Source organism: Egretta garzetta, unplaced genomic scaffold (assembly GCF_000687185.1).
Source record: "Egretta garzetta isolate BGI_Z169 unplaced genomic scaffold, ASM68718v1 scaffold232, whole genome shotgun sequence".
NCBI lineage: Eukaryota > Metazoa > Chordata > Aves > Pelecaniformes > Ardeidae > Egretta > Egretta garzetta.
The window spans coordinates 781356-794692 of record NW_009258959.1 but is presented as its reverse complement, the minus strand read 5'-3'; the positions used below and the strand labels follow the sequence as shown (position 1 = coordinate 794692).

General features: G+C 47.9%; 1 protein-coding gene across 1 annotated transcript in view; it reads left to right on the top strand.

The window, feature by feature from the left end:
* Positions 1 to 13337, top strand: part of FAM168A (family with sequence similarity 168 member A) — a 224119-nt gene that overhangs the window by 194931 nt on the left and 15851 nt on the right. The window contains exon 4 of the mRNA XM_035890182.1: positions 3628 to 3708. Coding sequence (XP_035746075.1) covers positions 3628 to 3708 — 81 coding nt within the window. The remainder of the gene's footprint in view (positions 1 to 3627; positions 3709 to 13337) is intronic.

Genomic DNA, 13337 nt, shown 5'->3' with positions numbered 1-13337 from the left:
CTGGCTGCTGTCCTGTGCCCCCTGCTCTGGGTGAGCCTGCTTGGGCAGGGGGGTGGCACTGGGTGAGCTCCCGAGGGTCCTGCCAACCCTTGCCACTCTGGGATTCTGGGATCACAGGGACTGCAGCTTTTGCTTTCCTGAGGCAGCTTGTTTGTGGTCATTTGGGGGATGAAGAAGAGCCAACAGACATAAATCCTGACAGCTCAAAAACCAATAAAGTATAAAAATGTCTCATGTATTTTTAAACCCAGTGGCTTTTGAGTGCTGGGAATTTTCAAGCACGTTTCCCCTGGCACAAATTGCCCCAGATTCTGCTACTTTCTTATCTTTCAGTATGTCCAGAAAAGAAGCAAACCACATTAATTTTCCTGCACCTTTCCCATCTCCTTTTCCCCTTAAAATAGAAAGGATCAGTTTTCTTGCTGGAGGTCAGCACTTATCAAAGTTTATGAGATCAGAATGGAAGATAGAGTAGAGCAGGGCTGGCTGCATCTTTTCGCATCCGAAGCTATTAAAGCTTCCTTGATAGAAACAGTATTTATCTGAAATGAAATTATTCTGAAAATGGCCATAACTTTCTTTCAGAACAACAAAAGATACCGCAGTAAGCAAGGTGCAGTCCTGCCAAGCAGAAGTTAAACCCCCCCAAAAGAGTCAGAAGACCTAAATACAGGGTTGTCTCCATCTACCTGAAATAACTGTGAAGTCTTTCAATAACTGGATGGATGGAAGAGCTCTACCCAAAGCCACGGCTTTCCTGTGGTCTGCAAGTGGTCTGATTTATTTCAGGCTTGGTTTTTATGTACAAACCTAACATTGGAAATTTTGGCCCAAGGAAAAGAGAAGGGTTTTTTGCTGAATTTGATAGCACGTGAGTGCTGGTGAGATCTCATAGGGCACAGATGAAACATTTGCTGCACGTAGGCACACGGGACTATGTTTGTCATGGTTGTTGACTCAAGGACTATTAGTTAAGGATTATTATTAAGGACTAGCGCAGCAGTTTGTGGGATTCATAGAATCATAGAATGTTTTGGGTGGGAAGGGACCCCCAGAGGCCACCCAGCCCAACTCCCCTGCAGGAGCAGGGACACCTTTAACCACATCAGGTTGCTCACAGCCCCGTCCAACCTGGCCTGGAATGTTCCCAGGGATGAGGCCTCCACCCCCTCTCTGGGCAACCCCTGCCAGGATTTCACCACCCTCAGCATAAAGGATTTCTTCCTTAGATCCAGTCTAAACCTACCCTCATTTAGTTTAAAACCATCGCCCTTTGTCCTGTCACAGCTGGCCCTACTAAAAAGCTTGTCCCCATCTTTCCTATAGGCTCCCTTTAAGCACTGAAAGGCTGCAATCAGGTCTGCCTGCAATTCAGGACTTATTTGGAGGGATTAACCAGCAGCAAAGACCAGAAGAACCTCTTGGTGCCCCAAGAGGCTGTCACTTAGATCCCATCCCTAGCTGCCGAGCAAGGGACTTCCCAAGACCATGGCACACACAGCCATCAGCTACTAAACTGTGTGCTGAGGAGGCAAAACCCCACGTAGAATTGCGGTTGAGAGAATTATAGGGAAAATGCACTCGGTGTGGTCAAGAATTGAGTCATAGAATCATAGAATGTTTTGGGTTGGAAGGGACCCCTAGAGGTCATCTAGTCCAACCCCCAAATTGAGCTGGAGTTGGTTTAAGACCTCTTGGTCCGGAGGCAAAGCGGGATCATTATGCTCGAGCAGGCAACGGGAGGACCCTGGAGTGATGAATGTACTGGAAAAGAAATGGTTATCTTCTAATGAAGCGGAGAGTAGGCAGGGATATTTCTGATTTAAGATCTTCATCATTAATGTTCTGCTTGCAATCACTGGATCTGCAAATAACTTTCCAAGGAGCTTCTTGATTGCTGCAAGGCTGTATATATTCCTGAGTACGATGACAACATAGTTTTATGTAGCCTAAAAAAAAAAAAAAAAAAATCTGTTAAACTGCTGCTTATCCAACATTAACTACAGCAATTTTTAATTAACCTGATTTAGAAGCCAAATATATCACTGATGAAAATGAGAGGGTAGAACATACAGGCGTTTATTCCGGTACAGTGGTCATGATTGTTGAATTAGATTTATTCAAATGAACCTCAAAATTTTGCCACAGTAGTAGGCTGCGTGTGCCGGGTGCCAGGTTGTAGAAATCTGCACGTAGTCGAAGAGCAGTGAGCTTTGGGGCACGGGAGGGAGAGACTGCGCCGTGTTTGTCTTGCGGCTCAGAAAGGGGGAGGAAAGACCCAGCCTTGCTTTTATTTAATAAAGTGGAAAGAAGAAAGGCTGGGGTGTGAATCGACTGCTAATTACCTCCTTCCAGCCTTTGCTGGCAACCAGAAGACAGCGTCAGTGGAGCTTGGCATGGAAAGACTCTCCAAGGGTCATTTTGTCTGCCGTTGGGTTGGCTCTGCTCCGGGACGATGGCCAACGAGATGCACAGATAAACTGGGGCAGCAGCCGTGCCGGTGGAGCATAGCAAAGCCAAACTCTCTGCCAGCAAAGGAAGATTAACGTCCCATTCAGCCTGTTGGAGGGATTTACGCAGGAGCACGTAAGAAGGGATGGAGTTATTCGAGTGTTACTGTTCTCAGTCGGGAAGCCTTCCAAGAAATGGAGGTAGGGGCAGTAAGCGAAAGCAAAACGGAGCAGAGTGAGGTGCGGAGGTTGTCTTCTGTGGTCTTCATGGTGGACAGGAACGTCTAATGACGTAAGAGGTTGGTGCAAGGCATCTGCGCGATGCACATAGGGACTTGGGTCTGCAATGCAAGGTGATTTCCTAGCCTCCGCACAGCTGACTGGGGGTTGGACTAGATGACCTCTAGGGGTCCCTTCCAACCCAAAACATTCTATGATTCTATGACTGCTTAGATGATTTCCCCTGAACTCCCTCTGACCGATCCGAGTGAAGATGATGAAAACTGAAGATGCTCTGCAATCTTTTCCAAAGCACCCATTAAAACTTCATGCAGCTTCAGAGGGTACGAGCTGCTGTGCGTGTTCCTTCCAGGTGGCCTGGCAGGTAATCGGGTCCCTCCCAGGGATGGCAGTTGTGCAGCCATGGGTGAATATGAGGGCTGGCATGTTTTCATGCCCCATCTCTACCTTCCCTTTAGCAAGAAGCCCCGGTTAATGGAAATGCTGAGCACCGAGGACTCGGGCTGGGTGCTGAGCTCTGCTATTAGAACGCGAAGTGCTACCATGATCAAGCTGTGATGGCTGCAAGCAGCCAAGGAAAACCTTTCAAATATCGCTGTGCTGGTGGTTTTTCGTAGCCGAATTCCGCAGTCGGTGTGGGTATTTTCTCGGTCGTTCTCTTCAGAGCACATTGAACATTCCTGCGTTCTGCATTCTGGTTATCATCCTCGTTTTCAAGAGGAATAAAGATGAAATATTGATGATGTCACGTGTAAGGCTGTAGAGCACAGTCATAGTCCTTCCTATACCCTGGCCAACTGAGAATGCATCTGTGCTTTACCTCCCAGCTGTGCCGATGGCGTCTTTGCTCCCACAGGTTGCTCATTGCTTTCCAGGGATGCTGTCCTCTCTCCCTGTTGACAAAAGTGTAATTTCTCTTTTTTTTTTCTCATTGCAGGTTACCCAACGGGCTATCCCACCGCTGCCCCAGCCTACAACCCAAACATGTATCCAACCAGCAGCCCCGGCTACGCCCCAGGTAAAATCATAGAATCATAAGTGTTTTGGGTTGGAAGGGACCCCTAGAGGTCATCTAGTCCAACCCCCCTGCAGGAGCAGGGACACCGCTAACTAGATCAGGTTGCTCAGAGCCCTGATAAAAATCACAGATAAAAATCTGTGCATGGAGATGAGATCGGGCGTGTTGAAGCACGCAGGAGGGTTTGCCTTTTGCTGCTCGGTCTACAAACCCCAGCAGTTGCCATGGGCTTGTCAGCAAATATTCCAGTGAAGGGGCCTGTGTTAAGCTCTTCCCTTCCTAACTTCATGCCCTCCATTGGGAATGTTTGTCTACGTTGCAAAGTACTTTAGAGCCATGAATTATATCCTAACGCTAATCCCGGGAATTTTACGGTCCTCACCGCTGTGATACCTGCACGTTGATGGCTTTTAATATTTTCTGAATACCAGATGCTATCTCCCTGAGATTGCCTTCCCCCTGCTTGTCCTTCTCCTTCCATGTCAGAGATGCCGAAATGTCAGCAACCGTGTACTGTTTGGTGTCTGGATCTCCCATGCTGTGTCTTTACTGTCCCTTGCTTTCCTGTGGCACTGATAGACTCTGGATCTGTCCTAGTGTCTTCTTCTGTCCTTCTTCTGCCCTTCACACCTCCCTAAAATGGCTCTTCCAAAGATAGAATCATAGAATCACAGAATGTTTTGGATTGGAAGGGACCCCTAGAGGCCATCCAGCCCAACCCCCTGCAGGAGCAGGGACACCTTGAACCACATCAGGTTGCTCACAGCCCCGTCCAACCTGGCCTGGAATGTTCCCAGGGATGGGGCCTCCACCCCCTCTCTGGGCAACCCCTGACAGGGTTTCACCACCCTCAGCGTAAAGAATTTCTTCCTTAGATCCAGTCTAAACCTACCCTGCTTCAGTTTAAAGCCATCCCCCCTTGTCCTGTCCCAGCTGGCCCTACTAAAAAGCTTGTCCCCCCCTTTCCTCTGGGCCCCCTTGAAGCCCTGACCGGCCGCACTCAGCTCTGCCCGCAGCCTTCTCTTCTCCAGGCTGAACACCCCCAACTCTCCCAGCCTGGCCTCAGAGCAGAGGGGCTCCAGCCCTCGCAGCATTTTAGTAGCCCTCCTCTGGCCCCGCTCCAACAGGTCCATGTCCTCCTTGTGCTGAGGGCTCCAGAGCTGGACGCAGGGCTCCAGGGGAGGTCTCCCCAGAGCAGAGCAGAGGGGCAGAATCCCCTCCCTCGCCCCGCTGGCCACGCTGCTGGGGATGCAGCCCAAGGTAGGGTTGGCTTCTGGGCTGCCAGCACCCATGGCCGGCTCATGGCCAGCTTTTCATCCATCAGTAATGCCAAGATGCGGCAAGCTTTTCCTGGCCAAACTCAGGAACTCTTCTGCCTTAGCCTTGGTGTGCTGGTTATCTTTGACAGCACCAGCTGCACTCTTCTCCATAAAATCTTGTTTTCCTTTGGCTTTCCCAGTTTGACCAGTTGTTTTCTACCTCTGCTGCAGCATGTCCATTGGGACATATTTGCCATCTGCCTTTTCCAGCTTTCCACTTCTTTTCCCTTCTCCACTATTCCCCATCTATCTCTGGGAGGACATATTTGCCATCTGCCTTTTCCAGCTTTCTGTGAAAGCTCATCCAGGGTCTGTCCTGTATTCCCTTCTCCACTATTCCCCATCTACCTCTGGGAAACCTTACTTGGAGATACAAGGTGCTTTATTTTTCAGGGAGCTCTTCATTTTTCACACCAGCCATATGCTCTTTTGCATCCTCCTTTGCAGTTCCTCTGAACCATCCTCCATAGCTCAGCCCCTGCCCTGGCACCCTGCTCTCTCTGCCATCTCCAACCTTGGCAAATTCTCCTCCATCCTTCTGGAGAGCTGGCACAAAAGTAATGTTCCCAGTCCACAGCTTTGTGTCATTCCCCTCTTCACCTCCCTCTCGCTCACATCCAGCCCAGGCTACTTGTCTTTATTAACAACTACCACTCCATTCCTTCTTGGTGTCCAGAGCCTTACTGCTCTTTCAGCTCAGCCAACGATGTCCTCTACATCACTTACCTTTCCAAGCAAGTGTGTCCCTCATTCCTTCTGCTCCTCTCACTGGAAGGAGGCTTCCCTTTATCACCCACAAAGCCATTTCTCGTTTGAATTCCTCCATTAGCCATGATTATTTTTGACAAAACCCCATGACTCGACTGCCAAGCTCCTTCCCTTCCCTGCTGTCTCCCATCTCTCCACACCTCCCTCCTCTCTGATTCCCACTGTTGTCTCTTGGCCAAACACGTACCCAGCCTGGAACTTTTGGTTATGTTGCTGTGTGGATGCAGAGAAAGGTCTGCATGGAGGAGGACACACACACATCCAGGACTTTCCTGCCTGGCCAGAGAGGGTTGGAGAGGAGGAAGCCATCAGAGCATGTGGGTGGCATGAATACAAACCCAGCCTTGCCCTGTCCACCACTTGTCATTGGACACCTCATCTACGTGAGGTGGGAAGATGGGGGAATTACTTAAAACCAAGGGCTGCCAGTGGTAGAAGATTCATGTAAATTTAGACAGAATGTAAATTCATCACGGAAAATAACTTCCAGCAAGGACATTTCTTATTCCAGAAGAAGTGGACCTTCCACTGTTTTTTAAGTCAGAGAAGTTACTCCCAAACAGGAGCCATGGAGTAATTCCTACTCCACAAGGCGTTGTCTTCACCACAGCACAGGCTAACGAGCTTCTGTGCTTGATGAGGAATATTTGAGTTGCTCTGCTAAATCGATCACTTGCTTTTTTATCCTTTCGAGCCCAAACTCAGAAACCTTTATAGAAGTCTTTTTTTCTTTTTGGAGTTGAAAACTTTTCTTAGGCCCCCGCTCAGGAAATAATTTAACTGAAGTCAAGCCTACATTTAAGTACTTTACTGAAACCAGTCCTTTGGAAGGACCAAGCGCCCTGGAGTTTTTAAAGCGTGGTTAAGTTCTCTGCTTTCAGCCAAATTACCTGGGGGATGGGAGCCTCTTGGCATGACAAAGGGTGGTAGAAACCCAAGGGCTAAGTAGCAGTTTCAAAATGTAACTCTTATCCGGAGTGAGTGAAGTGAAAGGTAGTCTAAGAAAAGGAAATCTCTTATTTAATAGCAATCTTGAGATCTTGTTGCTCAGAGAAGATGTGAAGGCCCCATCGTTGGAAGTGTTCAAGGTCAGGTTGGACTCTGAGCAACCTCACGTAGTGGAAGATGGCCCTGCCCGTGGCAGGGGATTGGACTGGATGATCACTGAAGGTCCCTTCCAAGCCAAACCATTCTATGATCAGAACATGATTTATTAGCTGTGGATTTTTTTAGGCTGCACTGTGTTATCAGAGCGTTTTCTTTAAGGGTTGTGGTCACGTAGGTCAAGCGCAAGAACTGGCAGTGTCTGAACCTGATGGGGAAAGCATTTCTGAAATCAGGACCGTGCGTTTTTTCACGGTTTTTATGAAAAAGGCCTGAACAAATCTCTTGCTCACCCATTTCCGAGCACACATTGAAGATGAAAAATAGTATCTCGCCCTTCATTTTGACTTCATGGCTTTTCAGTTGGCCGAGATGTTTATTCTGAATGCTGTGCCTCCAAAGAGCTGCGGGTTTTTAAATCTTCTGAATAAAGCTGTCTTTTAAGCTAAGCATTCGTTCATCATCGGAGTGAAATAGATGCTTGCGTAACGAACACAAAGCCGGACTTTGTGGCAGTCTTGCTAAACCCTTTCCCCTTTGAATTGCCAAGTTTTCGGTCTCCTGGTTGTCATAAAATCAGTGGATCCCCAGGCTCAGGAGCTTTCCAAGGCTGATGCAGCCGGAAGAGGGGGTTCTTTTTAATGAGGGTTTCGTTGCCAAAACCTTTTGGTGCTGTCTTCTCCACATGGCAGTTTAAATTCATTGGTATTTTGCAAGGTTATTAAACGAAGCCGTTCATTGCGGATGACTCTGCAAGGGATCTGTTGTGTTTTGGTTGGTTTTATGTGCTTCTGGTAGGGTCTTTAGCGGCATTTCTTCCCACTAAAAATGGGAACGTGTAATACGAAACAAGCTTTGCTGCCCTAGATGTGTGCTGGCCACCCTCAAATTTCCCTGAAGGATATAACACGGAAAGAAAAATGAAAAGAGCTCCACAGCATTAAAAAAACCCCCATAGATTTATTAGTGGCTCGTCCTGCCAGAGGCTGGTGACCTCCTCCCTGCTCAGCCGGGGATATAAATACAGCGGCGTTCCTGCGTATTGGCCTGGCCGTTATGAAATGTCTCTTGTCCCCAGCCACCGCCTGTGCCTTGCGCAGGAGGTCCACTTCTGAGCGGGGAGATGGCCAAGGGGACACCCAAGGTGAGAGGGAGCACCAAATTGTTGCAGGATGAGGAATTTGGGGGGGGTCTGTCTCGCTTCTTGTACATCTCAGACACCATCCTTGGGAGGCTGGAGTTCCTATTAGAAAACAAACCAAAACAGCCCCCAGAAATGCCACGTTCTTACCCAAACAAAATCCTTTTCTTTTTGCAAAATCTTGATGAAATCCACACGTTCCCCTGGAAAGGTTTTATTTCAGCTCAGTTTAATTTTCCAAATGAAAAAGAAAGAAAACAAGACTAGGAAATCGTCAAGTATTTTAAACTTGCAGCAATTTTAAAGCTGCAGCAATTGCCACACTTAGAGAAGATTGGGTTCTCTTTCGCTGTATAGACCTCAGGTCTCTAACCCTTCCAGCCCAGGTCCCTTTGTATTTGGTGGGGGTAAAGAGAGACCTCCCCAGAGAGAGATTTAGCCCATCTTTGGGGACAGACTCCCCATGGGTGCCAGGACCAGGAGAGCTTGAACTGAATCCTGCCTGGGATGTCCTTCATGCTTCTGAGGAACAGAAACCCAAGGTAGGCTTGTAGATGCTCTCACAAGTAGCTCTGACGCATAGTCAGAGAAGGAGACCTCTGGGATGATGTTTTATGGGGTTGCTTTCTTGGCATTGGCTAGCAGAGTAGGAATAGATTGAGAAATGGGACCTGCCTGGTGTGTAAAAGCGTAGATCCTGGAGCGGGCCTCCTTCTCTCGAGCAAAGAAGTTGCTTGCACCCACAGCAAAGACAAGAACAAAGTGGATGCCCCAACCCAGATGGTGAAGAAACAGTCAAGAAGACTAGAACAAGGAAACAGGGATAACCCTGGAAACTGGGGTTCGCGCAAGCAGGCAGCGAGCCCTTGGGTGCCCCTTCTTGAGCCCCATGGGTCCTCCAGCCAGCAGAAAGGAGCCCGCACACTCAGTGAGGGCCGGGTTGTCCGACCGTCCTGGGTTCTCCTCCCTGAAAACGGCCAGATCAGCCTTCAGAAGTTCCCTGGTGATGGTTCGGTATGAAATAATCTGCCCCAAACCTTGTTAGCGGCTTTTAGAAGCACAAAACCACAAAGACTTTGATTTTTCCTTACCTTTGTCCTGGCGGCTGGGGCTGTGGGTGTCCTCTCTTTCATTAAAGACGCTTAACCTCCCCCGTGCTTTGATTTGTGCTATATTTTATCGCTACCCTACTTTGCAGCAGTTCTGCAGATTAATTAAGGCTTGAGTCACTGATTTTTTTAATTTTTTTTTTTTTTTTTTAAAGCAAGGCAAATAATTGTTGCTTTAGATTTGCGTGATGTGAAAGGGGAAACAAAAGCCCTGGTCAATCTTCTTTGTGCCAGCCAGCCTTTTGTTCACAACCCTGATGCTCCCTTCCGAAGTGCAATCCTAATCTTTACTGACTTGCTGGCTCTAATAAAAATAAAAAAATGCTCTGATCATTTTTGTCCCCCCTCGCCAGACCGTTTTGTTACGCAGCTTAAGGCTCAGGCAAGAGCCGTCTTGACATTGAGATTTCATTTCTCTCTTTATCATTCTTAAAAATGCTTTTTAATAATTTCCTACTGTCCAGAAAGCTGACGGGTCATTTTTGCATTGAGAACAAAAATCTCCCAGGGCGGAACACGACATAGCGAAGCACTAAATTAGCGAGGAAATGGTGAAGATTAACATTGGTGCTCCTCAACCCAACTCCTCTTGCGCAGCAACCTCCACCCTCCCCGTAAACAACCCTGCAGCTCTTGAAATCGATGAAATTTAATATCGTGGCAGGTTTTTTTTCCCCCGTTATTGGGAGATTTATCTCGTGGGAGGTATGGTTCAGAGCCCTTAGCTTGTTCGTGTGCAGCCGGGAGGAAAGATGCTTTCCTGGACTCTGCGATGCTCAGCCCAGCGGCTCAGGAGCTGGGGATGCACGAGTGCCAGGTGGTGGAGAAAAAAAGCCTGCGAGTGAGGACGGCGTCTATCAACAGCATCTTTAGAGGCAGAGCAAAGGCTACAGAGGCAATCCTGGCTCAGACCTTCCCTAAATGTAGAGGTTTTTTCCAGCTACTTGCAGCTCCCTGCCAGTTTTTATGGAATTACGTTTTTTAAGATCCCGCAGGCAAGATGCCACGTTAATAACTCCGGCGAGCAGGCATGGGCGCCAGCACTCAGGACCTCCCAGCATTGCACCCACTGTCAGTGGCCGCTTCTCTACGGAAAACAGACTTACAGGGGGAAAAATGAAGAATTTTTGAGAGACAACCAATGCGAAATAAGCTCCATAAAATATTCCGGCAGTGGGTACCTGCGACAGAGCGGGCAGCGTCCTCAACTGTGTTAAATGGAATTGAGTTAAAGTAATACCGTGGTTCAGTGGCTGAGTTAAAACCAGTCGTCCGTATCGGTACGGAGAGCGTTTACTCAAATTGAATCAGCTGCTGTCACACAGGAGGCTGGAAATAACCCCGCCGCGGAGAAGAACATGCTGCTGGGGTTCATGCCATCCATCAAACGCGCTGGGAATCAGAGGGGATCGGCTTTATTTTTAAAATCTTTGATTCTGATGCAGCAGACTAATTCTAAATGGATTTTTAAGGGATTGTGGATGTTGAGCCTTCTTTTGCTGCCTCACTGCAGAAGGAGATGCTCTATGTCCCCAGCGGAATTGCTGCTCTCCAAAGCATCCCATCCACCAGCAAGGAGCTTCTGTTCCAAACCTCCCAGGCTGGGAGGGGAGTGCTACCCGCTGGCAAAAATCCTTCAGGATCACTAAAAAAAGCAGTCACAAACCAAAGTTTCACCTCCTTGGATATCTGATTCTCCATAGGTAGGTTAACCAGGCAAAGGTGTCCCTTCACGCTGCTTGGAATAGAGGCTGAAAAGGGTGGGAAGAGAATCCTTTGCTTGTGGCTTCTGAATTTGTGGGATGTAACTGAAAGCGAGCTGTCAGTCTTGGAAGAAACTGTTCTGTCCAAGCTTGATCCCCCTCTCTGCTCCACCCCAAGGGCGTTCCTCAGACGAGCTCTCCCTGGTTAGGTGTCTCTTGCCCCAAACCTCATGGGTTTTGCTTGGCTTCCATGCAAAATCTTAGCGAGAGATCAACCACCGAGTGAAGATGAAGACTGCCCTCTGCTCCTGCCCTTGGTGTGGTTCATCCCAAGTGAAGAGAAGTGCACCAGCGGAGCTTAATTTTCAAATCTAGTTTTCAAATATCCGCTACTTATGTGCCATCCCCTTTTGTCCTTGATGTCCTCTAAACACGTTGCATGCTGGAAGTCAGCGCTGCTCATGCTCTTCTGTTGACCTCATGGTTCCCAAGACCCTGCGATCCACATGGAAAATTAAATAATTTAGTGCCCCAAACTTTGTAGTTGCCTCCATCAGAGAAGCGTATGGAGACATGGAGAAGAGCTTGGAGAAGTCTGGAGTCCCCTTGATCCATGCAGGTCCAGCAGCAGCGAGGAAGGGAAAATGGTAACTGGAACCAGTCTTGATTCCTCCCTCTCCCAGTGTCAGGTGGCTGGTGAATATTTGCTAACGTTCGAGCACCAAAAGGGTGATAAATTCTTCACCAGTTTGTTTCAAACCAACCCTTTCCAAGGCGTAGCTGTCAGCCAGCCACTGCATTGCTCGCAAAGCTCGGCCAAAGGAGCCCTGCGTCAAGCAAGGGAATGAATTTCTTTCCATCCCGATTCATGGAAACAACTCGTGTTTCTGCCTCGTGTGATTTCCCTGTTGTGTTTTTCCATATTTATTAGAGGGAGAGACACAACACAGCCTACAAGATCACTGCAAAACACCGGCCTCGCCAACTCTGATGCTTGCAATAAGCCTGGTTATTTAGGGCAGTGTTATTAAAAAAAATGCCTTTCAAGTCGGTAAAAATGAGCGCCTAAAATCACCCTAATGCCGAGACTCGATGCACACCAATTTAAAAAAAAAATAAAAATAATAATGTATGTCTTCATTAAGCCTGGTGCGTGTTCCCTCCCAGGCATTCTGTCTTCCTGAGATGGTTGTTTTGTTTTAACTTCCTTCATTAAAGCCTGCCTTTTTATTTTCCCGAAAGTAGGGCGCACGCTTTTCGCATGGAGGCTGGCTGCCTTCTGCTTTAACCGCGTTTATTAATAATGCAGGGGAGAATAATGCTTCGCATCCATTACTTCGGTGCCCTTATGGAGTAGAACAGCTATTTCAAAAATCCGCCTCGGAAATTAGGGGTCTCTGTGGGGATGTTGTGGGATAGGATGGAGGCTCCGATCCCCCGTTCCTGCTTCTGGGTCCTCCCTGGAGGAAACGATGCTCTGCAGAGGGAGAGCGTAGGCATCGTCTTTCCCCGCGTAAGTGCTCTGAACCATCCTCTACAAGCGCCCATCAACTATTTAGAGACATCAATGGGACCCCTAAGGTGGGTACCTTGGGGTCTGGGGGGGTGAATAGCCCATCGAGCCTTCCAAGGCTTTCTAAGACCAAATGCTCCCGCTGTTTTGAGGCACTCAAGCATGCAACGGGACTGCCGGGGGAATTAAGCTTATTGCAAATTTTGCACGAGGCTCAAGGCCGCATCCATCACAAATAAGGTTGGCAGAGGGAAGCAAGAAATAGATATACCGTATCTACTGTGTCATCTGCTTCATCCTGTCGTTGCAATTCTGTACTCCAGTTAATTCACAGTATTTTCTTCAGGCATATCAGGTTAATATTTTTTCTCTTTTCCACTTAAAATATGTCCTGAACATTACCGCGTCGGCTAGAGGTCCTTGCCGGGAGACAGCCCAGTCCCAGCACTGCAGGGACGCACGCTCGGCTCAAGTTGCTTGCCCAGTTCCCACCACTAGATTTGCCAGGGGTCCAACAGATAACGACTAAAAGCTCTTTATTTTTCAATGAACAGTGTAGGCAAGAGGCTAAACCAAATCCAGAAGACACTGGTAGGAGATAGATCTTCAGTGATACTGGATAGTCATGGCTGGATTGTAACCTCCGTGAATTGTAGCTCTTGCAAAGGCCCAGGAGATATTAACGTTCCTAGAAGCCTCATTGGTTCACCTTTTGTGTAGCTTTAAGTGATGGATTCTCTGAGGATCCCTGATTTAATGTACAGAACGTGCATGGCTATGGCAAGCTCCCAGCCATCTCGGACCCAAATTACCTTGATTTTTTGGTAGGTCTAATGTGGAGAGGAGAAACCGCAGAGGAAGGATTCATATAACAGCTAAATAAATTGTCTCATCAGTCTTGGAGATTAAAACCTTTGTGAAATCCAGAGGCAAAAATGAATTTGATTTTGAATAAAAGCCTAAGTGAAAGAG